At 35.0% G+C, this 27,670-nt stretch overlaps 4 protein-coding genes across 4 annotated transcripts; 2 read left to right on the top strand and 2 right to left on the bottom strand.

Annotated features, from left to right (window-relative positions):
- The first annotated feature begins 1,567 nt into the window (after positions 1-1,567).
- On the top strand, positions 1,568-13,135 carry LOC128181819 (circadian locomoter output cycles protein kaput-like). Its single transcript, XM_052850359.1, has 10 exons — positions 1,568-1,704; positions 6,308-6,465; positions 8,850-8,950; positions 9,966-10,055; positions 10,338-10,439; positions 10,745-10,831; positions 10,978-11,171; positions 11,273-11,379; positions 11,485-11,626; positions 11,720-13,135. Exons 1-10 carry the CDS (start codon positions 1,643-1,645, stop codon positions 12,942-12,944), a joined length of 2,268 nt encoding a protein of 755 aa, XP_052706319.1. The 5' UTR covers positions 1,568-1,642; the 3' UTR covers positions 12,945-13,135.
- On the bottom strand, positions 8,944-9,891 carry LOC128181820 (AP-5 complex subunit sigma-1-like). Its single transcript, XM_052850360.1, has 2 exons — positions 9,722-9,891; positions 8,944-9,514 (listed from the first exon to the last, which is right to left on the bottom strand). The coding sequence occupies exons 1-2, from the start codon at positions 9,875-9,877 to the stop codon at positions 9,095-9,097; spliced, it is 576 nt and encodes a 191-aa protein (XP_052706320.1). The 5' UTR covers positions 9,878-9,891; the 3' UTR covers positions 8,944-9,094.
- A 419-nt stretch (positions 13,136-13,554) lies between the features above and the next one.
- On the top strand, positions 13,555-16,430 carry LOC128181574 (uncharacterized). The gene has a single exon (XM_052850029.1). The coding sequence runs from the start codon at positions 13,630-13,632 to the stop codon at positions 16,024-16,026; it is 2,397 nt and encodes a 798-aa protein (XP_052705989.1). The 5' UTR covers positions 13,555-13,629; the 3' UTR covers positions 16,027-16,430.
- On the bottom strand, positions 16,361-26,435 carry LOC128181575 (signal recognition particle subunit SRP72-like). The gene is made up of 20 exons (XM_052850030.1): positions 26,283-26,435; positions 25,523-25,640; positions 25,048-25,168; positions 24,707-24,772; positions 23,199-23,276; positions 22,950-23,061; positions 22,514-22,589; positions 21,684-21,764; positions 21,500-21,557; positions 20,949-21,080; positions 20,248-20,376; positions 19,725-19,862; positions 19,334-19,429; positions 18,872-18,975; positions 18,595-18,672; positions 18,201-18,332; positions 17,718-17,764; positions 16,981-17,088; positions 16,837-16,879; positions 16,361-16,549 (listed from the first exon to the last, which is right to left on the bottom strand). Exons 1-20 carry the CDS (start codon positions 26,392-26,394, stop codon positions 16,378-16,380), a joined length of 2,001 nt encoding a protein of 666 aa, XP_052705990.1. The 5' UTR covers positions 26,395-26,435; the 3' UTR covers positions 16,361-16,377.
- Positions 26,436-27,670: the final 1,235 nt, after the last annotated feature.

Raw genomic sequence — 27,670 nt, 5'->3', positions numbered from 1 at the left:
TGTTTTGTGCTCTATTTAAAATTATTTATATTGATGGAAGCAGTATACGTACGGTACATTTTATATACCGTATATCTGGGTATTTTCCGCGGTGATCTAATTTTTGCTTTTTTTGGAATCACTTTTAAATCGCAACATATTCAATACGCAGAAATTATATCTAGTAATGTTTGGCAAAAGAAACTTTTAAATCGCAAAAACTTACTGACGCAAATAAAAATAGGTACACATTTCCTCCTGTTTTGCAAATTTTGTGACACGCGAAAAAAAAGGATATACGGTATGCTTTAAAACTTATAATCGTCATGATAGATAAGAACACCCCAAAATTATTTAACATCAACCCCCTCCAAAAAGAACCACTATCGTTATTCTAAATCAATATAAACCTTTCCTGTATCAAGACCTTAGATTTACAGCTGTTAAAGAATGAATGTACGTATCTCAATATAAATCGGAATTGACGAAATATTAAAATGAAACAATTTTGAAAAGACATTTTCAAGAATTTTTCTTTAAAACATCTTGTTTTGGTAGACAAACATACCGTTGTATAAATAGCTAAAACTTGAATAGTTTTGCACACAAATATTTTCAAATTCCATTAAGGCATAAAGTTTATAGTTGAATAATAAAACATACACAGAAAAAATATAAAGGGTTCCCTGAATTTGGAGTATTTGTCGGTATTTAGTCCAAATATTTAAAAGATGATGTTTGGGAAACAGTCATCCTAAATCTAAACAAGAAAATAAATGTTTAGTCATTGGTTAGTTAGCTGTTTGGACAAATTAAAGCCATGGCACGCGAATTTACCTCTTGGAGTTTCGATAATGATAAAACACGTTGATAAAGATTTGAATTGAAAAATCGAATGAATTCCTTAAAAAATGTTTATTGTTATTCTACGAAAACATCCTCGGAAATCCTTAAATTTAAAACTTAATTTCGTCAGAAAAAGTCATCTTTTCAAGACAAAAGAAAAAAGCATTTGACAAAAAATGATAAAAGTTAGAAAATTGTCTTTTGTTCAATTAAAATGTAAATAAATAAAATACTAAAAATAAATGATAAAAGTTACAATAATAATTATATTATATTTTCAAAACTTCAATTACCTGTTGTCTACGCTTTGCTACCATTATCAGTTTCGAGCCGTTGGTCAAAAAATTATTATTTGCAAGTCGACAACAAGCAGAAAAAATTGAGACAGACAAAGGTCGCTGCATCAAAACGTCTATAAAATTTTTTATGACAAATGCAAGAATGTAAAATAATGCAATCTAAAGGCAACCCATTTGGCCGTTATGATATTTCAAGTTTTCAATTTACCCTTACCACTCGGGAAGTCAATGGATGACGTAACAGTTTCTTCGCTCTCTGATTGGTGACTTTTTTCACCTTTACTCGACTATCGAGTATTTGGTCAGATCTATATGAATACTTTTACCTTTATAGGTTTTCCGTGTTTAAAAATAAGATTATTGGACAAATAAACACACACTTTTAAGGGGATTAAGATAAAAGCTATTTGCCGATTGTGTCGGTACGAAGCTGAAAAGCTAGTTAATTTTCGTATTTTCATGATGTAAGGTTCGCGATATTTTAGGGTTATTGTAGCAAAGCCTAGACAAGGATAAAAATGGAGAAAACTCCGGCCTCAGCAAAACCCGGAAATTCCTCATCTTCCAAAATTGATCCAAGGTAGGAATATTTGAAATTTTATTTGAAAAAAGGTACATCATAGAAATTTGGAACACGGTCTTGTTTGCATATACTTTGTGCTGTTTATGTTAACTTTAGCTCATTCTTGTGGCAAGATAAAACGGTAAAAGCAAAATAATGAAAAAGCTAGAGCTTTCATTGTCATTATCGAAAATTCCCTTATTTTGATTAAGCAATCTAATATTATTTCTACTTACATATTTTAAAATATTTATGCAAGCGAAACATGCTATTACATTTCGTAATAATTATCCTTCACATAACTTTATGTAATTGCAAATATCTATGATCGCATCATGATATTCAATATCTTAAATATATGTATAAATACAGACTAAATACACGTCATAACAATTTAAAAGAGGAAAAAAAATATACTTGTTACATGTACAAAAAACCATCTCTAAAAACGATAAAACAGAAACAGAAAATATTGCGATTTATTTTTGTTTTCAAAGAACCAGTGTATTTTTAATTAACATATCCTGTTCCTCGGGTAATTTTCTTTCAATCTTATTGTATTTGTAAATGATTGTACAGTATTTAAGAATTTTATTCTTGTTGAGTCGAAAAGTATCTTAAAATGGTGGCATAAAATAATATATGAATAATTCTGACCTCGATCGATAAATTGATATTTTATTTCAATTTTCATAGAAGCATGGGAAAAATAATAAATCATGAAATATTGTTTTTTCAGAAAAAAAGACAATTTTAATTATTCTTGCATGGTACGTTGTTACCTTCAAACTTTAACTTGTTTCTTACTCATTTGTTCCAAAATCTCTTTGGTATTTAGATTATATGATGCACTAATGTGAGAATTATTGCAAAAATGTCCAACAGTTACAATACAAAAATCTTTGCAATTAAACAAAATACATAATCAGAGATTAGATTGTTCCGTACCTTTAGAATAAAAAAGAATTGGACCAGACTCTAGTACAAGCTTGTGTCACTAATGTTAACTAGTATTTTTTTTTTGCTTACTTTTATCGTAAACGTTTTATTTTAATTATTAATTTAACACAATCAGTTAAAACGTCGCAATCCAATGTTCCTCTTTGATTTTACATAATTATTTTTTTGTTAGTTTTTGATATTGTTTCACTTTCTTTTAACGGGAGTTGTTGGGGGAAAGGGGGCACAAAAAGCTGGTGACCTTACCTAGTATTCGTTAACGTTTCCGCTGTACGTTAAAGCTATCGGGTTATATTTCTAGCAGTTTATCCCCCCCCCCCCACAAAAAAACAAAACAAAACTCCGCAAACATATTGTTTTTAGTAATATACTTATATCTGGTAAGTCTGTGACTAGCTAGGTACAGTTGGTGTATATATTTCCTTTGTTTTTAATCATTCCTGTATTGAAATTATTTAGATTTATTATGTAAATGCCGTAATATTTTTTTTTCTCTCCCTCATTTTGTATTGCTAACTCAAAAAACTGTAAGAATCTTTTAACACAGTCAAAACAAACGGCCAAACATGGACATAGTGCATCTTAGACTACAAAGGATATAAACGCAAAATATACACAAACTTGGTAAAACAAAGGTTTGTGTTTGGGATAAGAGAACACTCGACTCTTCGAGGACATAAGAAGATTAACACCTTCACACCACACGATACATGTAATACTTGTCGTTTACGTGTACATCATCCCTTGTCCTTTATCCATATCGCAGATTTCCTTTACCCAAAAGTTTCTAGACTTTGATAATATACATCGAAAAATACCGTTTTTTAAAAATGGGATTTTTTTTCATTTTATTTACATAACAAAATGTATTTCATTCTAAAAATGCTAATTTTTTTCATTTAGTCCACCATTTCATTATTTTTTCAAAGATATATAAAATCATGTGTTAAGCCTAAACATTTATTATTAATATTATGTATCCAGTAGGACGAAGAAAAAAGAAATCGATCACTGTGAATAGAAAATATAAACCGATTTTACCATCAAAAACGAAACTCATCAAACTTTTATAGCTATTGTTATCCTTCGCCTATAAAACAAGATTTGCAAAACACTGAACTTGGTTTTTTCCCCATCTTTGTTAAACTGGCAATTTCAACGTCGACCAGTAGATCATCAGCTCCACATTAATGTTCTAAGGTCGGATTAATAAAATAATATTATTTTGCACCGATACAAGGGTTTTTTTTTTTTACCGAACATCGTAATCACAACACTGACTCAAGGTACGCGTAATTAAATCCGTCTTATGACCAACACTATGGCCCATAGAACATGAAGAGAAATCCCTTTCACTCTGCAGAGAGATCTGGCAGTGTTTCTTTGGAAATGCCTTCCATCACAGTTTAGGAATATTCCTATGTAAAGAATCCCAAAATTAAACAAAACAAAACCATATAAATCAGGCTGTCTCACTAATTTCCATGATTCCTTGAAAAATAAAAGAGAATATTTTGTGACTTGCTTATATATACGGGTCGTGTGTTGATTCTGGTGGCACGTTTTGCGAGGAAAGAGCTAGTTCGTGCCTCTAGTTTACACATAATACACATAGGAGCACACGAATTGGACGCCATTACTGAGCGTCTAACTCTTGAGGACACTTCAAACTCTCTCCAAAATTGTAAAGGGATGTTTGTTCTATAGATCTATTGTAATACGATACACCTAAATCTGGTTGTTTTTTAATGAATATCGACAAAGAAACTCTTTGTCTTTTGGTTGGCTGCTTGGACAATCTTGAACACGAGCTTCTTCGACTGTTTCATGGTTCCCAACACGATCCAGCTTTTCTTCAACTCAGCTCGTGTTCAACCCGAGAATCAACAATTCGGAATTTGACACTTGGAGAATCTTGCCGACGTTTGGCGTATTAAAGTACTTAACTGTTCTACGGTTAACGTATAATGTTCAACCAGTGGAGATTAAAAATATACATTCGATTCAAACTGTACTACGGGTATTTTTACGTAATTACTACATTTCATTCACGTTTCTTCTTTAGTTAGAGGATGACCGTGCAAAATGGAGGCTGTGTCTGTAACTTAAGTATGTACATGTAACTTAAGTATATACATGTAACTTAAGTATGACATGCAACTTAAGTATATTCATGTAACTTAAGTATGTACATGTAACTTAAGTATATACATGGACTTGTATCATCCACTGATTGCGATTCCACTGCTTTGTATCAAATCGCAAACACCATTTTTGTTCTTATTTGAAATAGTTCGAATCTGTCTGAAATATAAAAGCGAGATTTAAAATAAGCGAGATTTAAAATCCGCGAGAAGTTTGCTTCTCGCGATTTTACGTGAATATTAATTCCTCGCGTTAAATTAGGAATCTAGAGTAAACATTCCACCAATTTTTGGATTTTGTGATTTCTTGACCACCATGTACATAAGTTCCATTTCATATTCATAATAATTCATAATCATAAAAAAAATCCTTCGCATTGTCCCATATATATATTCAGCCAAGTTTTTGTTGCTGATGTAAGCGACATAGTGAAAAAGATATATATATTTTTTTCATGTGTTACTCTTCGTGGAGCGTTGGAATGGAAATACTAATGTTATAATGCTAGAACAGTCTCCGAACGTTATGTTAAGTTCTGATTTTTAATTACGTTTATAAACTCGACAAAAAATTCCTTTTAAACCAGATTTTACAAAGAAATAGTGAATGAAAAAGTATTTTTAAAAAGTTACAAAATCTGCTTTGCTATGAAACAAGATTTTAATACCAATATCTTATAAAAATTATTGCTTTTAGTATTCTGTTGTAACTTATGAAAAGAACACCATAAAATCAAATCATTTTTCAAATTAATTTTTGATTTCTTCGCCCATTTTCAAACATCTTCAATGTACAATGTATGTACATTGAGAAAGAACTTGATTCTTTGCTTGGTTAGTTCGAACATTCCAATTCACAGACAATGTCCACATACCAGACTCTGCAGGGTAATACATCACTGTATATATAATTAATAGGGGTTCCTTGTGAAGTGTTGTTCATCTCTCATCCACCCGCTATTGATAACCGGTTGACGAGCTTCTTTAGACCCTGACTCTTCAACGTCTCCAAGACGCTTGCCCCCAAGAGCCTTCAAGGAATACATAAACAAGCCTCCATCCGCGCAGTTTGTTAAAATGTTTTGACAATTTGTTTAACAAACATGGGTTTCATGTGTCAATTATTATAAAACTGATAAGATTTGTTCTCCGAGATAAAATGATGCAGGCTCAGGCCTGCTAATCAGGCTCTTAGAAGAAAAAAAAACATTTGTGACTCATTTTTACTAAAAATAACCCCCATGCCGTTACTGCTTTAGTTATCTCTTAAAATATACAGATTTTCTTAAAAGTATTTTAATTCCCTATAATTTTTATAAAACATTTGACAGTTTTTATGGTAACCTCTAAAACTTTCTTTCTGTCAAGTTATTTTAAATAATTTAACCGACTTTTTTACAGTGCTCTTTGGAATTTTGTTGTGATATAAAATAATACTAGCGGAATCACTTTCAAATGATTGTTGTACATGCTGTACAGCAAAGTATTAACAGTTTATTGGTTTTTTTTTATTGAAGCTTTAAATCCAAGAGGTACAGGGATAAGCTACGGACAGAAATTAAAGCATTGGAGTGCCTTATTCCCGTGGACAGGTCGTCTCTTCACCGGAAGTTGGACAGTCAGACGGTCTTCCGGCTTGTCATCTCCTTCCTCAGAATCAAGCTCCTCTTCAAAGGTGACTGAGCATGCGCAATATTGATTCAATAACTTATTGAATAATTTAATTGATAAAATGTTCAAGTACAGCTAGTTATTCACGTGAAAAGAGTAAATAATGCAAAACTAAACGTGAATTGACGTGAAAATTTTGCGAGTGCTCATTTGACGTGAAATTTACGTGAACTAAACGTGAACATTTTGCGAGTGCTTCTTTGACGTGTTTACGTGAATGTTTATGTAAAGCACAATTGCTCGTGTAGGCCTATACCTGTTTTAATAGATAACGAGTCATTCCGTCAATATCGAATTTATTGATGATTGCGCACTGGTGGCATATCAACATTAATTGCATCTGTCAACAAATATTACCATACAACCCAGGAATCTTTCTGATAAAAATAATTCTATTATTAATCAATACATTATGATTATAACCATACTGATTATTCAATAGACGACATTTAATCGACTACGGCGGAAATTATGAAGTTATTTAAGTTTTAAATTCACTTTGGAGAAAATAACCGAAGTCTGTCCTAATAATTCGCAATGCAGAGACATCTTTGTTTTCATTTCGCTATCAAATTCCATAAACCGCTAAATGATAAAATAAATACTGGCGAGGTAACCCACTCGAGTTGGATTTGTCGATACAGCGGGGAGATAGGGCCGCCTAATGCCGGCCTGATCGGTCATTGTGGCAGCTGACACACCCAGACAACTCTGGGATTACCTTCCATCTTCTCCTGTACTTACTCTCGTTTAGCGCTGAGTCACTGAAATTTTGGAGAGCAGCGTGGTCTGGACATGCCATATTTCTATAAGTGCATATTTGTTAAGAGAATTTGCACTTAATTTCTTGTTCTTGTTCTGAACAAATGTGAAAATAATACAGACTTCTTTCGGGCATTCCTAAGATTAAATACATGATGGATTATCAAATTCAAAAATGAGAGAGAGAGAGAGAGAGAGAGAGAGAGAGAGAGACAGAGAGACAGAGACAGAGAGAGATTGGGAGATTTGCTGTTTTACGTCCTATCGATATTGTTTAAATTCATGCAGAGTTTTAATTGACCGATTTATTAATTTGATTGAAATATTCCAAAAACATGATATACATGTATGCATAGAATTTCAATACCTTTAAAAAAAATGTTATATGCAATTGCATCTAATTATTATTTTCAATGATTATGAAATTTTGCCAAGATCCATTTACATGTAGACTATATAAATTTTTGAAACTCTGTGAATAACACCCGTCAGACTTAGTTGGCCCGCTGTCCACTTCACGACCGGGTGGTCTGAACGAGTGCAAGAGGTGTCGGCTGTCTATCTATGACCATACAGAGTCAGGTTGATGACATTTTCGATTCCACTTTAGCTCTGTGACTGAGACATTTATCTATGACGCTATCACATGATGACAGCATCATGGCGCTTCTACAAACTCTTGCGGTCCGAAGCTGAGAGACTGACCCAGGCGCCAAGAATTCGTTACCCCCCAACTCCAACCCGCGCCGAACGACAGGGGGAAAAGTGCGGGATATTTTAATGTTGAAATGTTTGTCCAACACTCCAAGCAGTTTGTCCAAAATCTAAGCACAGTTCCTAATCTCTTTTATCAAATACGGCGCTTTGTTTTTCATAAATTAAATAGCAGGGGTTTCGGCGGAATTTATCGATTGGTTTATGTCTGATTCAGGTGATATTTGCGCTGCATTTGTGATATTTTTTTCGAGTCGTTTTTAAAACTATATTTCTGCTTCAAACCTCCTGTTTTCTTTGAACTGGGCAGGAATATTTACTAGAACTTGAGAAGTAAATCTTCCGTTTACACCTAACGTGTTTCGATGAATCGCAGTAAATCTATGTCAAAATAAATGGAGAGGTTTCCAACAAACAAAGGGATATTTTTCATACAAGTTTCTTTGTTTTCTGACTTGACAAAATGAAAATGTTCAATCTGACATTCTTCAGCTTCGTAATTTTAAAAAGAATAAATGAAATCGACGCAGCATTTATGTAACTATCTCAATTTTTAACAAAACATGTACACTTTGGTGGGTGTAAAACAAACAAACTACAAGTAATGAACGTGAACATACCGGTATTATTGCATGTACTGTATATGTATGTATTTTTTAATACTATGCATTTAGCCAACGTACAAAAGATATTATATGTAATGCTGGAATGCATTTATTACAATATATTATGATAAAAATTATTAGATACAGGTACATTAATATCTATAAATATTTATTTAATGCTTACTTTGATTTTAAAAATAATTTCATTTTCCTATTTTTAAATGAGTATGAAAATCTTTTTTTTTATATAGCCTACCTTGAAATTTATATCGATAAAATAACTAATTTCTTTATCATCTTTTATTAGCATATGAAAAATCCAATACTTTATTACAAACTGGAGAACCCAATGATGAAGCGTCACATCCAAGTGCAGAACAATTCTTTTGCGGAAGAAACATATTTCAGGTAAGGTGTTGGCTTTTGTGGCTTTGTCAGTAAAAAGAATTTTTAAAAAATACATTCAGACTATAATAATAATGCTTAAGTATGCTATAGAAGAATGTCATTTTTACATTTTATGAGCATAAAGTAAATGAGCGGATTTTATTATCACAGTTTCATCAAGTTTTCCACTTCTTTTTCCAACTGCCTGACCACGCGATGGTTCATGAAAAGCAAGTTTCCATTTGGCAGAAAGCGACTAAGAATTAGAGCAATTTTGTCACTTTTGAGTCTAGCCTCCGAAGGCTGATTTATAACTCGAACATGTTCCTGTATAAATCGAATTAGAATTTTCAGTACATTTTCTGCTAGGAGTCTATTTTCCGATTTTTCACAAACCAGAGTAAATCCTGAGTTACCCGCCCCTAACCAAAGAGCTATTCTTTCCACTGTGAAAGGGTTGCCTTCTGGCAGTCTAATGCAACCAAACTCAAAGTCTGGAAGTGTGTCGTCATTTCCCATGCGTTGAATATCATCTTCCACGGCTCGTGACTGGACTGCCCTCCGAAATTGGTACTCGGAGTGAACCTAGAAAAGCAAGAAAAAAATTACAACCCAGATACGATTTATTTTAATGAAAGAAACTGCCTGTCTGTAGAATCAATTATTTGGAAAGATTTCAAATACTTAAAGCACAGGAAACCAATAAAAACTCCTACTGAAAGAAATAAAATATCTTTAAGCCCAAAATCATGTGGAAAAGGTGGGAGGGGCAGGGCGTTTTTCAGTACTTACTTCGTTGGCTATTAATTGAATGTCGTTTCTTCTACGGTTTTTGTGTTCAGCATCATTTACTTCATCTGAATACGTCGCATCCTGTCCATAAACATTGTGATAAAGGACTCGGCACGGTCCGGGAAGGAGAGTGTGGATAACAAACGCGTACACCATTGTTTGTTTACATCGGAAGTACTATTGTGAAATGTAAAAATAAAAGTTATTGGGAGGAATAACAGGTTCCGATTTTTTTTTCTCGTAGATACTTGATGGGTTTGTGTTAGCTGCAACTACAGATGGGACAGTGTTATATGCATCGGATAATGTTTTACAATATCTAGGATTTAACCAGGTAATTCATTACGTTGTTTGTATTTATACCGTTGCTGTAGTACTCGAGTATGCAGCTTACCATTACTGATATGTAAACTAAACTTTTAAACATAAATTGCGATATCTATATGTTATAAGGAAAGATATTGCCAAAAGTTAGTAACTTTTAAAATATTTTTTACAAATGTTTGTTGATATTTTTTTTTAAAACCATTCAATACATGTACAAGATTAGTATATGTGCAGCAAGTTTCGCTGATTAGAATTCAAATGGATAAAAGGTATTACCTTTATATTGTAGGTGGATTTGATGCACCGCTGCCTGTACGGCATTGTGCACCCTGATGACCACGACAACATGAAGAGTGTACTGGAGCGGCACGGCACGGCATCCGTACAACAGGTCTGCTAATTTTTGGCTTTTATTTCTATCGTTGACTTTAATACCGATTTATAATTTTTCTACGAAATATTAATGTAATTCATCCTGAAAACATACACTTGTAATGATATATTCATACAAATATTGAATTAAATGAGTGCATGTTGTTTTTCCATACAAATTTTAAAGTGAATATAAGAGGTGTTTTTCATACACATTTTGAAGTGAATGTTGTCTTCCATATTTATATACACATTACGAAGTAAATGTTGTTTTCCACACAAGATTTAAAATGAATATAAAAGTTTTCTCAATCCATGTATTAGATGACCAACGATCTTCTTTCTGAGAGCGAGAAGGTGTCGTTTGTCTGTCGAATGAAGTGTTTCAACGGGACCTCAGCTGGATACCTGGTAAGTTGTTAAGTTTCACCATCCTCTTAATGTAAACTATAATTCATTGATACCAACTCTATAAAATATTAATTGTCATATATTTTATCAAACGTTGTTTATCGGTACATGCAGCGTAATAAAAGAATATCTTATTTATCTTTTAGAAAATTCACAGCTCTGGCAAAATTGAAAATATTCCTGAACTTTCGTTGAAAAGTAATCAAAACCCACCACAAATCATGCTTCTTTTTTGCCAACCATTCATGCTGACCGGAAGTGACCTCACAAATGATGTGAAACAAAACGTATTCTGGAGTAAACATGATATGGACCTCACAATCCGCGAGTTGGACAAAAAGTAAGAATTTATAACACATTATATTAAATTCATTAATAAGTGATTTCTTGGCCCCTGCCAGCAATTTTAAGAAATATAAATTTTTCAAAATTTTCTTTAAGGGCATACGACATTATAGGATACAGCGCAGATGAACTCAATGACGTCACTTTATACAAATATGTCCATCCAGAAGATCTCGTGACGTTTGCAGCATGTCACAAAACTTGTAAGTTTATTTCATACAGATTTTACATCTGACCCCAGTAAATGATATTGAGATAATTTATTAAAGTAACTTTAAATTATCTCATACATGTACATGTATTTGCAGTGATGGAGAGTACAGAAGTACAGACGATGTATTTCCGGATAGAAACGCGGAATGGGAAGTGGATTTGGCTGCACAGCAGAGGAAAAGTGATCAGCAAAAACTCCAAGAAGTTCTCCATCGTCTTCACGCACTGTCCCGTCAGGTACCGTACATTTTTAGACGACATCCCCCGATGTATCTTCAACACGCCAAAAATACTATGAAATGAATAAAATTTATCTTTTATCAATTACAGGGAAGAAGACAGTACATTTCTACAGCAAGAAACGGCGCTCCGTCAGCGATACGCCATTGGTGACCTTCAATTCTTTATCCAGAATGGACACTACAGCAGCGGTGGCCATAGATCGGACTCTGAGGGCAACAATGAAGACATTCACGGTATGCAGAAAGTCAGCAACTTCTGCACGCCACACATGGGGTTCACTGAGGATGTGTCCCTGTCCTTTTATACGCCATTGGTCACGTGTCCCTCCAGTTGGCACATGCTCTCTGACCGCCATTCCCCAGTCTTGCCGTCAACGCATGTAGCTCACAAAATTACTCAACGCGAGAAGCAGCTTCAGTTTCAGGAGTTCAAGCGACGACAGCAGATCGAGAAGGCTGTGATAAAAACAGAGTACAATGTCTACACTACCCCTCCCCAGAATTCTTGCCAGCAGCAGTTTACCGCGCATGCGCCCCCTGTTGAACCTTTTGTGTCTTTCAAACCATGTGGCAATGACGTTCAGATGATAAAAGCCGAACCACGTGATAATTTTTACACGAATTGTGGTCACGTTATAAACTATCCTAATGTCAATAAAAACTACCATCATGTCCCGTCACCGGTTTACATGAATCCTAGCGACCCACCATCTCAACAACATTGGAATACGATGGGCCCGCCGAATTATCCCAACGTTCCGCCCAATGTCAATGTCTATAACTTCCCACCGTCTCCACCAAATTCACCCCAAAGATTACCAAATTACCCATACCAGATTTATCACAATCAAGTTCATGAAAAACCCAATGCATCGTTCGTTCATTCACCAATAAACTGTTTGCCAAATCAGTATGACCAATGTCAAATTAACGGAATTCCCAATAACCAACCTACCCAACCAATCCACCACATACCAAACCAGTACTTTTCGAACGGTTACATGAAATCTGACAAAGGGGTTAAGTTCTCCGTTCGTTGCAATGCTCCCCAGCAGACCCCTCACTTTTCTCAGCAGGGGCCAAATATAGGGGTTTTCCAGGATGCCAGTAACTACGCCATCACGACCATTGCTGGACAGTCTTGTTCTATGCCACACAGGTTTGGTCCAGACGAGAGAGTGGAGTACGACATCGAGGCCTCCATTCACATGAAGATTGTGGAAAACCCCAGGAACAGGCGAGGAACGCACCTCAAAGGGGACGTGGATCTTCCATCCATTGGGAGTTTTCTGGAATATTTGAACGACTCTTAATTTGTGAAAGCATTTATATAATTAGCGCAGCCCGTCCAAAAATCGTCTTGCCATATTTATTAATTCTTGTAAATTAACGAGAATTCATCTTGTGATTAATTCGTAATATACATGCAAACTGATGATTAAAGCTAGCTTTCCGATGTGACTGAATTATTGCATTAAATATTTGAATAAAGATCCTACCAATCCTGAAAATGTGCATTATTTTTTTTCAATTATATGACACAAAGCACAAAGTGTGTGTATAGAGTATTCAAGTTCTATGCGTCTTATGAGAATTCTTGTTGTCATAACTTTAAATGTACATAACGCTATAGTTTATACATAGATAAGTTGCAGACGTGTTTGTTTTAACATGGATCTCTCCTTAGTAATTAAGATTTCACAATATATCTTTTAAACGTAAAGACTTGTGTTAAAAAACCTCAGGACAAAACCCATGATTAGGATCAATAAACAGATTGGTGTCTGTAGCTAACGGTCCTTTATAGAGAGGCATATTGTCATGTCCTTATCTGGATCTCGTGTCGACAGGTTTAACACTATCAGCTCATCAATATTTCCCAAAGTAAAAAATATGTCCCGGTTCGTCGTTACTTATGTAACAAGATACTTTTCTTGAAGAATTAACAAGACTGAATTGTTCCTGGTATAGCAGGCACAGCTTCAATGGGCATGAAACATGTCGGATGTGGTGAAGGCACGAGGAAAAGTAGACGCACCTGCTGAAAGTTTCCCGGATGAAGAGGAGCAGCAAGATCTCTATGGTGGTAGTGAAAATAAATATGAAGAACATGAGTCTTACCCATCCAATGAAAGCAAAAAGTTGGGAAATGGAAAAATTTTCAACGCTAGCATAAAAACGTTGAAAACCGGCGAAAAGGTTGGTTCTGAATTGTCTATGATGGTAAGCGAAAACTTGCATGGAAATGAAAATAGTGAAACGAATGACAACGAAGTCAAGAAAACTGACCGTGTACGCCAAGAGAAAGATACTATGAAAATGAAATTCGCCGCCGAAAGAAGCAATCAGGCTAAAGAGGAAACCGGTAAGCATGAAAATAACCATTTGTCGCCTTCAATGAAGTATCGCCAGTATTTGCCAGAAAGCGGGGAGGACGTGTATAGATACGAAGGGGATTTAACTGTCTGTCCAATCTGTAAGCACCAGTTGTTTATGCCAAAACATCTGCCTTGCTTGCATACATTTTGCGAAAGTTGCATTGGAGATTATTTCCAGAAACTTAAGGGAAAATTCAACTCCTTTCGAATCCGGTGTCCCGTGTGCAAAGAATATCAACCTGGCAAAAGAGCTACCGTTTCTGCCAATACTGTCGCCCACTTACTGCCAACCAATCACTTTCTTCTAAATAAAATCGCCAGGAAAAATATGAAAACTTGCATTCCTTGCTCGCGAGCAGGAAAAATATCGCCATCCGAATCTTGGTGCCTTTACTGCCGAGAGTCTCTGTGTAGTGAGCACGTGTCATACCACAACAATCTGACTTCTCCCGACATTCACCGCGTCCTAAAAATTAAGGAAGTAGCTAATGACGTCGATATCGCGTACATGCCGGCGTTCTGCGAGGTCCATGCTTTCAAGAAACTGAAGTTCTACTGCGATGACCACGGTGTGGCGGCTTGCGATATCTGCCGGAAGTTGTATCATCGCGAGTGTCCCGGATTAGTTACGTCTGAATCCGAAGCAGACGATATCCGACACGGCGACTTCGTGCAAGAGATGGCGGAGAAATTGCAGAATTTGGAAAAGACGGCGGTGGATATGCTCGACAAACTAAGCGAAAACCTCTCCGATCTGTCGAAGTATCGCAAGGATGACGAACGCTCAATTTCAGATATGAGGCAAAATTTAACCAACCACCTGAACTCGCTAGAAAACAAACTATTCAATGAACTATCTTTGAAACAAAAGGAAAAGGAGTTTGAAATTCAAACAGAAATCGGAATATTTGAGAAGAAACGAGAAACGCTTTTGTTTTACAAACGTCTTCTAGAGCTCTTGCTGAGCGAGGGACTAAGTGTGCAGTTATTCGTTGAACTACCCAGCATAAGCCTGCAATCTAACATTCTGGCGGAGAAAATGCATCACAGGGCTGCAATCATGCAGAACAGCTCAATTCACGTGGGATTCAATGACGTTATTGTAAAGTTAGATTCAATGGGGAGTATAGTAGAAATGCATTCTAGAATTAAGCCGGAGATCCCTTTCGCTCGGAGTTCTGGTAGTTGGAGGAAACTCGAACTCCAGTCTCCCCAAACAACATTCAGATCGGAAGTCTTGCATCGGAAACTAAAGCATGGATTTCTCGTCATACGCTTTCAGAGCAGTACCATCACTGGTGCCACGACGATAGAAGGCCGCCTCGTTCTGGCGGATTACATCGGCCGTGAGATCCGCGCCTACTATGACAATGGAAACCATGACGACTCCCTGAATATACAGGACTTACAGGGAAATCCCTGGGACTTGGTGGAAGTTCCCACGGAAAGTGTCGGTTACACGCTCATAATTTCATTTCCGAAGCAACGAAAATTACTTCTACTCCAATTGGACGATGCCGTTGTCGTTCAAAAGTTTCACTTTACCAAACAAGAATGCTACGGAGTCACTAATATTGGAAAATACGTTCTTGTTGCCTGCTTGAAACATCTGGAACTTTGGAAAGTGGATGACGACCTAACGATGAAGAGGAAATCAGTTCTACCAGTGAAAGGCCTTAGAGTCGAAAACATACACCCAACTGAACCAAATCGTATTCTGTACACCGACTCAACAGATGACGGCTCGTTTTATTGCATCACAAAGGAAGGGGCAGTTGTGTTCCAGTATGATCACCCAGAGTTGTCTTTCCCTCGCGGCATTGCCACCGACAGGGAAGGTAATATCTATGTTGCGGGGTACAAGTCTAACAACATCCATGAACTGTCCCCCGAGGGTGAGCTACAGAGGCTGATAGTGCCTCAGATACACCTGTTCCACCGCCCACGGGTGCTTATTGAGAACGGTGGATCCATTTATGTTATATATGGCAAACACAAAGTTTTGGAATTGTCATAGATAACAGTTTATCAGAATGATCAAATTTTTATTCATAACTTCATAACATGATTTTTCAAATTAATTATTTTGTACAGAATCAATATTCTGTTTTGAATTAAATTCTTCAATGCAAATAAATAAATGTGTACTCGATCTCCAATTATTTCTTAATAACAACAACAAATTCTTGCACCAAGATCAATACAAATACAGACAACATTTAGCCCAATTTTGAAAACAATGAAAAATTTAAATTGCACACACAAAGAGATGTTGAGTTATAAACTTGTGAACATTAATTCTTTAATTTTTGATTCCTTATTGCTTTTCTCTTCTGTCACAATTTTCTTTCTTTTGTCTCTCTCTCTATCACCATTTTCCTCCTTTGCCCCCCTTCTTTTTCCGTTTCTGGGCCTGGGCGGGCTTCTGTTGCCTGGGCCCCTGGGCGGCAGGGGCAGGGGAAGGGGCCGAAGGGCTAGGGGAGGAAGCGGTGCCTGGGCGGGGGGAATTAGGGTCACTGCCAGGAGTCTTACTGGCATCTCTGTCAATGAAACAAACAAATTGGTTATCTTAATTAACTCTAAGTTTATGAGCATTATTATTTCTGACATCGGTACAAATTAAAATAATCAAATATACCACTGTAATTACTGCATCAAATTAACAAGTTTAAAATTAATTCTTTTGAATACCAATATAAAGAATATTTGATAAAAATATTAAAAAAAAATTATCAGTAATAACTCACAAATTCACAATTTTTATGATCAATATTGTGTTGAGGTACAAACATTAATAAACCTTGTTAAAAGTAGAAAATGTACTTACAAACTATCAGTCAACCCACTAGTAGCTCCTTGAGGACCTTTACCTGTAAATAAAATGGTAATAGTTGGCATTAATTAAGTAAAACAATTAGATTATAGCAAATTCCTACAGGCTATTGGTTTGAATCTGTCTGAATGAACATACCAATGTCCTTGCGTTTATCCCTCCTCTTTCCTCTGTAATATGACCTCTCTTTACGAGGAAGCCATCTTTCTGGATCAAGCTCAGCATCAAGGTTCTTTGGCATCTTGCCTGTAAAACCCCAACATGTGATAATGCATAAAGTACAGTAACTGTCGATTCATATTTTACACAAGTTTCTGATTCCTGTTTTGTATACTGGTATATTGGTGAGAATATAAAATTGCTAACACCTTAATTTTTTAACTTCATATATAGCTCTAAGCTCACAGAAAAATAATGACGAAATCTTAAAATCTGTGAGGATAGGTTCTCATGTTTTTATGAAAATATCTATTATCACTGTTTAATTAGGAATTTACTGTAGAAAAAAAACCCCATACAGTCGCACCTGTTTTAAGCGGCCACTTGTGGTACAATGACAAACTGGCCGCTTAAGACAGGTGGCCTCATATTCCAGGTTTCAAATTAATGAAGAAAAACGAGTATATTCATTTTGGCTCTATTGCACAGATTAATTACATGTAATAGCATCTGTAAAAACTAAACGTGTGGGATTGAAACTGGCCGCTCATGGCGGGTGGCCGCTGATTAAAGGTGGCCGTAACAGCAGGTGTGACTGTATTTAAAGTCATTTATTCTAATCATTTTCTTCTAAAAAGTTATTTTCTATGGCTGTTGGGCTGACATAAGCTCCTCAAACAGGTAAACAGATCTATTAAAGCTTCAACATTTCTTACCCTTCTTCTTCTTTTTCTTCTTCTTTTGCACGACCATATCACCAGCCCTATAAAGACAGAAAACCAGATAAAGCATGGAGTAAACACACTCACATATTCACCAGGATTTACTCTATCAGGGTTATTTTTTGCCTCATGTTATTTTGGCCAATTTAAGGTTGTACATCAAAGTATATCACTAAATCTAAATTTGACCTAACATAGTTAGGGTTAAAGAGAAGTAGCTTTCAGTTTTCAACCAGATCCGTTTTAAATATTCGCCCCACTGTCAATGAAGGCAAATATAAAATGGAGGCAAAGATTTCCTTGTATACAATCCCTTAATATAATTTTAGATTAGCGACATAATTCAATTTTGGCCTTTCACTATGTTAACAGTAATATCAATTAAAGAGAAACAACTCAAAAGTAAAGCAAGTAACCATGCTGTACAGCACATTCTAATACGAAGTAATTCATACTGATATAAGTGTCCTGACTTACGGTCCGGGGGATGGAGCGGCGTCCGTCTTCTTCTTCATGTACTTGGGCCCCAGGGTACTGAAGGAGGTCTCCAGCTGATCTACATCAATGTCCTGGGCAATCTCCTCCACCGAGGGCAGGTCCTTACTGGCTCTGATGGCAGGTTAAGGAAATCACAAAAAAAAACCCACTGTGCATGCTTTATGAGTCTCTATTAAACTAACACTCTAGAGTTTTTCTCAAGAAGTGTAGAAAAACACCAAATGAAAAGTTAACTTAGATACATGTGTACATTGTAAAAAAATACTTGTCAGCTGAAACAGTGTTTGCGTTATATAAACTTATATCTTTAGGAAATCAATTCCGAGTACAATAGATATATATATAGGTACTTGTACATAGAATATAAGGATACAGTTTAGCTTTTTCTGGGTCAAATTGGGAGTAAGCAGAGATCAGCTGGGCCAATATTCTGGGATCATCCGGCTTTTTCCTGTCAAAATAAAATTCCATTGGTAGTTTATTTTTGCCTAAACTTCAATAGAACCTTAAATTATGTTCTCACTCATTAATAAACCTTGGATTGATTTGAATAATTTTAAGAGAAAACAGTCTACTAGTCGCTTAAAGTAAAGCATATTGTATCGTACATATACAGTATATAGCAGAAAGGAAAAAAAAAGAATTCTTACTTCCTAAGTTCTTCCAACATTTTGGCTGCTTGCTGAGGACTTCCATTCTTCAACTGGAAATCGGCATTAGCTCTCATCAGCATGGGTAGAGATGGGGACTTTGGCTACAGTAGTGAGGAAAACATGACAATGAAGACATCAAGCACAAATGATAATATTTTTGTTTCACAATAAAATCACTTAAGAAAATATTTTCTTATAAGTAGGAAAATAGCTCATCTATTAATTCCTACGCATTCCTTTCCAGGAAACTACCTTTAATATACATAGCTCTCTATGAAAGTGTGAATGTCTCAAAGCCACTGATTTAATGCACGGCTTATACACTCGAAATGATTTACATAATTTAAAATGTAAGTTACATGTTAATGATAGTGATAGTACATGTACTGATTTATACCACTTCATAAACCTGATTCATTTAACATACAGAAAAAAAATTTCCCCTTTGGCCAATCCTACCTGGTTCTTGTTGTACCAGCTGACAGTCTGGACCAAAACCTCTGACGCCGCTTCCTTGTCCTCTTGATTCAGATAGAGTGCCACCAAGGCAGACACCTACAGATACAAAACTTACATTTATATTCTAAATAAAAAACGCCCACTGTAAACGATAGCCCTGAACTTTTCTCTATTTTGTAAAATTATTATAATTTGTGGGTACCCTGAGCTTAACCAACCAACTAAATTTCCCAATTAATTAGGAAACATGGCAATCTCTAAAAGGTAAAATCAGATCCCTGAAATAACATCTCTATGCACTTTTAAAACTGAAAACCCACTTAAATTTGCCCCAAACAAATTTCCAATGTATTCACAGAAAGATAAAAACTTGGCTCTAGCTTTGACTTACCACTCCTGGCTTGTACCGGAGATCCCCCAGGGCCTTGAGTGACTCGCAGGCCTCGTACACGTGACCCTGGGTCAGGTACAGCTGGGCCATCACCAGTTTGGTGGTCAGGGCCTTGTCAGGGTGGGTGGCTGCATAATCCTGTTGAAGTATAGAAAAAGATAAGAATCTCGTCTGTGTTGCTGATTCATAAAGTAAATGTTATGCCAAGCCATGATCAGCTTAATTAGGGAAATCTAAAATGTGTTATTCCCAATATTGTCTTATATTTTTTTAAATGGCATATTAGAATTTATATAATTCGATCACAACAAATTCACACTGCATGTAGGTGTATAAACAATGTATTATAAACAATACATGTATAATTCTTTTTGCAAAGAAACCAAATGTAAGTACATAAGGATATTCATTTCAACAAAACTATTAAATTTTGAAAAACATAAGAATAAAATCAATACATCCAAAATATTAAAGATTTTTGGGAAAAGTTATAAAACTGAGATAAAAGTAGAAGAACACCTACATTGAGAAGTTTTTGGGCCTGTTCAGCTTTCTTCTCCTTCACAAACTGGGCAGCCTCTATCAGAACAGGGGCAGCCATGTCTGGGTACTGCTTCTTCAGCTGGGCAGCTAGATTATGACACTGCTCGCCCTACAGGTAAACAAAACACTCCATTCAACAGTCTTATATTTTTTTTTTCAAGGTACATTGTAATTTGGGTTTTTAAAATGGTGGGGCTATAATCATTTCTCACCTGATATTAATCTGAAGATGTTTTTATGCTTTTTTTTTGCAGATATCATTGATATATGAATTTTTATTGATCTCAACATAAGGGACCCTAATCTTTAAAAAAAAAAAAAAAAAATTAACAGAAAGATGCATCCATACATTCACAAATGTAATGTAAATGTATGGATGCACTAATGGACCCCATTGCCAAATTTATGTATTTTTATATACCCAGTATTTACTTCAAAGTACACTGTACTGATGAGGTGGTACATTATATGTACATTACTTGGTTTGTGTACAGGTGAAGTATACACTAATTAATACATGTACATTACCTGGTTTGTATACAGGTGAAGCAGGCACTGATTGATACATGTATATGTAATTTACCTGGTTTGTATACAGGTGAAGCAGACACTGATTGATATATGTAATTTACCTGGTTTGTATACAGGTGAAGCAGACACTGATTGATATATGTGATTTACCTGGTTTGTATACAGGTGAAGCAGGCACTGATTGACATTGATGGAACACTTCTGTCGGGACGTCAGTTTCTGTTTCAGGTTATCGCCTGTAGCTAGCTTCATCTTCTTCTTAGAGTCGAATACACTCTGGTCCTGTTTACAGAACAACAAATCTAATGCAATACTTGAACGATAATAATATATTCTCTTAACATCAAGTATCAGAGTTTTATTTAATTACCGGTACATGGAATTAAAATTTAGAATGAAAATTCTATAACTTATCTTGAGTAATACTGCATTTACTTAAAAGGTAAGTACACTGTACATGTATTACTTGGTTTCATTTTAGTTAGATTTATTAAAATTTATGTTGAATGATAATGAATTTTAGTTTTTTAAGAAAAGAAAATATCGTGTACTTAATTTTATTTCACTTAATAATTCCAAATAATAAAGAAGATTTCTAAAACTGTACCTTTAATAATTATAATTCTTCAAAGTGTCAAGTATCAATTGGCTTAATCTAACTTGATTATAAATGATAATCTTTAGCCTGTGTGTAACTTTACCTTATTCAGTGTGACAATGTTGTTGGAAGCTACTGCCAGCAGTCCTACATCATCAGGTCTGTAATAGTTAGTCATGATACAATAAACAGCAATGCAATATAAAACTCTTATCATTTCTAACTGTTTTTTTTAAATGCAAAGAAGAATTTGTGAAATAATGAATATTTCCTTTATTGGCTTTTACCTGTTTTTTAGAACCTGGTTGTATATCTGAAGAGCTTCTTCATTTTTACCCAGCTTTTGCAGAACAAATGCCAACTGAACCCTGAAAATAAATGATACCTAAAATTAGACACACTGAAAAAAGACCTTGCTAAATTTACCTAAGGGGGAAAATTCTAAAACAAAACCCTGATGGGAGAGAAAATCCCAAAACTTATATGATACCACATCATTGTATATTTAAATAAAATTTATAACTGATATTATTTCAACTACCTGTTCTTACTATAAATAAGCGAATTCAATTTAATTCTATAAATCACAACTAAAATTAAAGCAATGCCACATTCAACAATGTAGACTGCTAGTTATATCTTGAACTATCATTCTGTCGGATGAGGAAACTGTGAGGACCAAGTCCAGGCTGCACTGCCAGGAAGTTTGTAAAGCCTAACCCCAAATCCAATGAGCAGCAAAAACAAGTAGCCCTCTTTTACTTTCTTTTAACTTAAGAACTCGCTCAGGGGCCATAAAACTAGGACAAGCTCACATTCCATCTTTTTCTCACTTTTACAAAAGGAATTGATGTATATTGCAGATAATGGGTTCAAAATTTAGCAAGTCTCTATACACACTGACAGTGTATGATACATGAACCACAGGGGTGGTTTCAAAAGTTGAGGCAAGATTATAGGCAGCCCTGATAAAATGAATTGAGATGATGTAGGTAAATATAAGTATTGATGTTAACTAAGCTAGCCTCTGTGGCTTCACGGTAAGAGGAGGATGTATAGTGAGGCTGCGGCCTAACTCTTGATGGCCAAATATAATAAAGTCCATTGGTAAATGTACCTGATGATTCCCAGTTCCTCCTCGATCTCTTCCTCCGTCACATCAGGATCATCCTCAAAACTTTCCTTGCAGTAAGCTGTCAATACATGGAAATAGTGTCATATTCATTATATATATGTACTGCAGCTTTACATACATTACATGGAGGGGGCTCATAATTCACATATTGTAAAACATTAGTTTGAAGTAACTAATTTTTGGGATCAAAATGAAGATTATGTGGTAAAAAAAAAATTACAAGTGACCAGATACTTTTGATGACTAGTTTGGAGTGAGAAAAAGTCGCAACGATAAGGCTCTTGCAAACCTCACTAAAGTATTTCGCAAGTGAATAAAACTTGGTTTACATTATATTTGCCAAATCTCTTCATTACATAGAAGGGGCCCACAAAGCGCATTTATGTACGGCATCTTTACACTCAAACAAGAGGCGTACCTTCTGCCTTCTTAAGCTTCTGCTCCGCCCCTTTGTAGTCCTCTCGGCCAATCAGGTAACAGGCCATGTTATAACACAGCTCATACGAGTTCTCCTCTAGTCCAGGGTTGTCCTTTGAAACCAAAAATGTATAATGAAAATTTAGAAACTGATCTTTTAAATTGTCATGTATTTACTCTTGGTCACATTGTTGACAAGACATGACACTAACATATCTTATTCTGCCTCAAACCCTCCATATATACTTACAATATTTTTCCTCTCCCATAGCTGCAGTGAAGCAATGACAGCCGAAAGGTTTGTCTGTCTCTCCTCCTCATAATCATCCTTTACAAAAAAGATTTTTTAAAAGATTTAAAAAAGTAAATGAATTCTGAACATATATATTCTAATCAATAGGATTCTTTTCTGCTTAAGGTGGCTCTATACACCACTTTTTGATGACGCAGTACGCAAAAAAGTAAATCTGGAAGCATGCATTTCCGGTACTGGCTGATTTAAACTGAGGTGAATTGTATGGGAACCGTTATTTTGAAATATTTGTGAAATGGATAGATTTAATTTGATAATTGGAAAATTCATTACTTACAAGTAATGTAGTATGTGACACCTTCACGTTGTGTGGTATTATTTATCGAAATAAACAATAAAATCAAGTATAAATTTTAGAGAGTTTCTTTAGCATCATCGATATGTTACAACGTAGCGCAGTAGGTTAGTGGGTTCACTACAAACCAGAAGGTCATGAGTTCGATTCCCGTTGAGAACAATAAATTTTTTAACTTTCCAAAAATTTCTAAAACGTATTTTTTGGTTGAATACCGTGAAAGAAAGATTCTAAACAGGTGAAAATATTTCAATTATAATATACTTTAATGCACATTAATATTGACACCTAACGGGGATGAGAGGGTTGCTTTGAATTTCTCTCAGGTTGGGATACATAAATCCTATTAGCCTAGTCAATGTTCCCCTTTATTTATTTGACTTAGTTTTGCATTAAAGCGAATATATTCACTTATACAGGGCAAAGTCTATAATGAAATATGTATGTATTTATCATTCCAACATTATATTAAGGAAATTTTCTTCAACTCAGAAATGAAAAGTCCCCAAGGTGTTTGAGCCTTGGGACTTAGGAACGATAACCCTTACATGAGGAACTTTCATACCAAATAAAATTTAAAATATTTTTTGTGTTTATTTGCAATGGTTTTCATTCAATTTTTTATGTCACATTTATTAAAATACATTTTCTTATAACATCAAGCAACTTTTTCAGATGATTTGTCAACAGAGTAAGAAAATATGAAAAAATATGTTTTGGGGAAATACTAAAAAAAATTGCAATAATAACATTTTTGAATGTTAAGAAGTGTTATATTTTTTTTATGTGTCCGAAGGAAATATCCATCATATGACAAAATAATTTCTCTCAATTTGTTGATAGCTGTCTTTTTAAAAAATATTTTACAAAAACACGAAAAAACATTAAAAAATTCTTTAAAAATACCTATAGTATCCCTATCGTCATTTTAATATTTGATAAGTATATGTTTTGTGGTCTTCTATTGAAAATTGGAATAAACTGTGGGTGTATAGAGCCACCTTAAATAGATCATAGCACACAAGAGCAATGCTAAGATCTATTCTCTATTATCTACAAGATTGTGTTTACAATATGTTATCCCTCTAATTGATATCAATGGAAACTGTTACAGATCGCAAAACCAGAATGTACATGTAAAAAGTCCCACCTCTGAATTTTTGATGACATCCCTGTATAAATCATAGCACTCTTGGTACTCTTCCAAACGATACAGCTAAAAAAAAGACAGTAGTGTTATATAGCATCTTTAACCTCTATTGGTTTTTTATTTTTAATAAACAAGGTAATTTTAAAACCACTTAACCATATACAAATTGAAGATAAAGTTCAAAAATAAATTTAATTTCAAGTTCTCCATGAAACAGCATTGTGACAATGGGTTTTTTGGGGTACTAGTCATTTAGATATCTGACAGTTATTCACAATCTAAATCATTGTCATGCTCAATGACAATAAAAAAATTGAAAGTTAAATGAAGATTCTACGAACCACTTGAGACAGCAACTCTTTGGCACGGGTGTCAGGTTGGGGTATCTTTCTCAGGGTGCTGAGGGCCTCTTGGGTCCTGTTCAACCGGTATTCACAATAGGCCTTCTCAAAAGCTACAGAACTTTCAAAAACACAAAAAGAATTCAACATAAACACAAGGGTTATTAAAAATCAGTAATATTGGAAAAAACACCACTTAGATTTACAATTATATTCTGCATTTCAATGTGTTCTAAAAGTCGTTCTTTCAATCTTTGTCTTGACAACAAAAGTTTTGATAAGGAATTATAAAGAATACATGTAAAATATGCACGCATAGACTTAAGTTGGTTAAAAAAACAGATGCATCAGGTTCAGTACCAGTAAATATACATGTACCGGTAATTGTCCTTGGTCTAAACTTATTACCGTATACTGTAATGATACATCTTTATGACAATCTAATTAACTTCTTAGTACACTTAAGATAAAATACCTTATCAAGTCTTTATTTTTGTTGATCTGGGTCAGGGCATCTTCAAATTTGTCTAGTTTGATCAAGCAAACAACCTTGCACTGAAAACCAGTTTCATTCTTTGGAAACTCATGCACAACTGAAAAAAAATTTAAATGTTTTTCTACAAAAATTCTTTGAACAATTCATGCATTATCAACTCTTTATAGCTACAAAGTCATCCATCCAAATTTTTTTTAGACCAGAAGCTACAGAACTACATCTAGATTAATGTTATTCAAACAGTAAATTGAAGAAATATAAATAGTTACTTAAATAACTGTTACGATGATTATTTTACTGCAACAAGAAACCTGTGATGCTGTAGATTCCTCTATATTTTATGTCCATATTCAATTCCCGTTATTTGTATCAAATTGCAAGAATATAAAATCGTGAGGGCCAACGTTTTGTTGTTATTTCAAACAGTTAACAACTGTCAACAAAAAATAAATGATATAGCAAAAGAAATGCTTCTCACAACTAGCAGATATTCATTACAAGTTTGCATCAAATTTGGGAATTTAAAATAATCCAGCCTTATAAAGTATTCTCCTGCCAATCTATACTACTGGTCTAAGTCTAATTTAACAAACGGACGTGATACTGAGGTAACAACTACATGTAGACATACTGTAGTACTATATCGATGGATAAAACACCCTAACATATGCCAAGAGAAAATTCGCGTATAAAATGTCAAACCGGTCCGCAAATTCAATTATTCTTCAACAAAACCTACTTCTGTTGGCTACTTTTAATGCCTTTGCGAATTCCTGATTCTGTGCAAACTTGTTTAACTCTGCAAATCTGGAAGATAAAGCTGGGGCATCTTTTTCCGAGTTCTGAGCCATGTTGCTACACCGGAAGTAGTTGGCGATTATGAATTAGACAAGTTGTTCTAAGAATACATGACTGTCACGGGCACTCTTACTACCAAAAAAAAATAATTCTGTGCCATTATCTTATGACTTTAATACAGGCACGTAGCATCAGGGGGGGGGGGGGGGGGGCAGGAGGGGCCTGGCCCCCCCCCACTTTTTATCGCAGCAACAAATTTTTTAAAATTTACATATAAAAAAATGAATTATAATGGAGTTGCCCCCCCCCCCACTTTTTTGGAAGTTAGTAAAAAATTGGTATGAAAATTAGGAAATGAGTAGTCAAATTGAAGTACCCCCCCCCCCCCCCCCCCACGGATTAGGATTTTTAAGATTTTTGGAAAACTTTAAATTTCCCTTTTTTTGCTTGTCAAGATTTTTTGGATGGGTCTGGCCCCCCCCCCCCCCCCACTTTCAAAAACGATGCTACGTGCCTGTAATATAGTAACTAGACAAATATACAAAATACAGCTTAAATATATAAACACGATATGATATAAATCTGATTTACAGTACTAGTATATCATTTCTGAATTCATCTAAAATGGGTAAAAGATAAACTGATAAAAGTGGATAGTTTAATTAGTGGCGGAGGATCTCAGATACGCTGATGGTATGTGTCGCTGTGTATAGCGTGTCTGAAGTTGTCCACTGATGGTTAGTTCCTAATTGTTGCTGGTATGTTATTCCATCGGCAATGATAGTTGCTGGCCAATGTCAGTTTTGTTCCAATTAAATCCAAAACTCCACCTAAAATTTCTCACATAATTTCAATTTTTGTAATTAATATTTGGAGACAACAGATTGGGAGATTCGAGACGACAGGATTCTAGAAAATTTATTGAATCACATAAAGATTCATGAAGAGCGCAATTACGATCAAATTATGAGATAATTGTGTAGTGAATTTCAAGTGTTTCTTTTTTATTCGCGTTCATAGCGTCTTCTTTTGCATAAGACCCCCCCCTTAGATTTTACTAATTAACTTTGCCATATATCAAAGATTTGCTCTCTTTCTCTCTCTCTCTCTCTCTCTCTCTCTCTCTCTCTCTCTCTCATGTCATTTGTTAAATTAAACTCAAATTCAATACATTTTCGGAAATCTTCATATCTTGCATTGCTTATACTCAGTGCATGGTTTAAATTAAGCGCTGCATGACAATTAAACTGTTTTAGTAAGTACTGTTATCAAAAAGTTCGATCAAAAGAAGAAAATTTCTATGAGAAATAATGTGATCCAAATTACACA

This window comes from Crassostrea angulata, chromosome 4 (genome assembly GCF_025612915.1).
Source record: "Crassostrea angulata isolate pt1a10 chromosome 4, ASM2561291v2, whole genome shotgun sequence".
Taxonomy (NCBI): domain Eukaryota; kingdom Metazoa; phylum Mollusca; class Bivalvia; order Ostreida; family Ostreidae; genus Magallana; species Magallana angulata.
Note: the sequence above shows the minus strand (reverse complement) of the source record. Positions and strands in the feature narration are given on the sequence as shown.

Bases quoted from the DNA above. Each gene is read 5' to 3' on its own strand.
- LOC128181819 (XM_052850359.1), top strand. From the start codon at position 1,643: ATGGAGAAAACTCCGGCCTCAGCAAAACCCGGAAATTCCTCATCTTCC. The intron at 1,705-6,307 runs GTAGGAATATTT...TTTTTATTGAAG, and splicing joins TCTTCCAAAATTGATCCAAG to CTTTAAATCCAAGAGGTACA. The intron at 8,951-9,965 runs GTAAGGTGTTGG...TTTTTCTCGTAG, and splicing joins GCGGAAGAAACATATTTCAG to ATACTTGATGGGTTTGTGTT.
- LOC128181820 (XM_052850360.1), bottom strand. From the start codon at position 9,877: ATGGTGTACGCGTTTGTTATCCACACTCTCCTTCCCGGACCGTGCCGA. The intron at 9,515-9,721 runs GTAAGTACTGAA...TTGCTTTTCTAG, and splicing joins TTCAATTAATAGCCAACGAA to GTTCACTCCGAGTACCAATT.
- LOC128181574 (XM_052850029.1), top strand. From the start codon at position 13,630: ATGTCGGATGTGGTGAAGGCACGAGGAAAAGTAGACGCACCTGCTGAA.
- LOC128181575 (XM_052850030.1), bottom strand. From the start codon at position 26,394: ATGGCTCAGAACTCGGAAAAAGATGCCCCAGCTTTATCTTCCAGATTT. The intron at 25,641-26,282 runs GTAGGTTTTGTT...ATTTTTTTTCAG, and splicing joins ATTAAAAGTAGCCAACAGAA to TTGTGCATGAGTTTCCAAAG. The intron at 21,081-21,499 runs GTAAAGTTACAC...TTCTGTAAACAG, and splicing joins ACATTGTCACACTGAATAAG to GACCAGAGTGTATTCGACTC.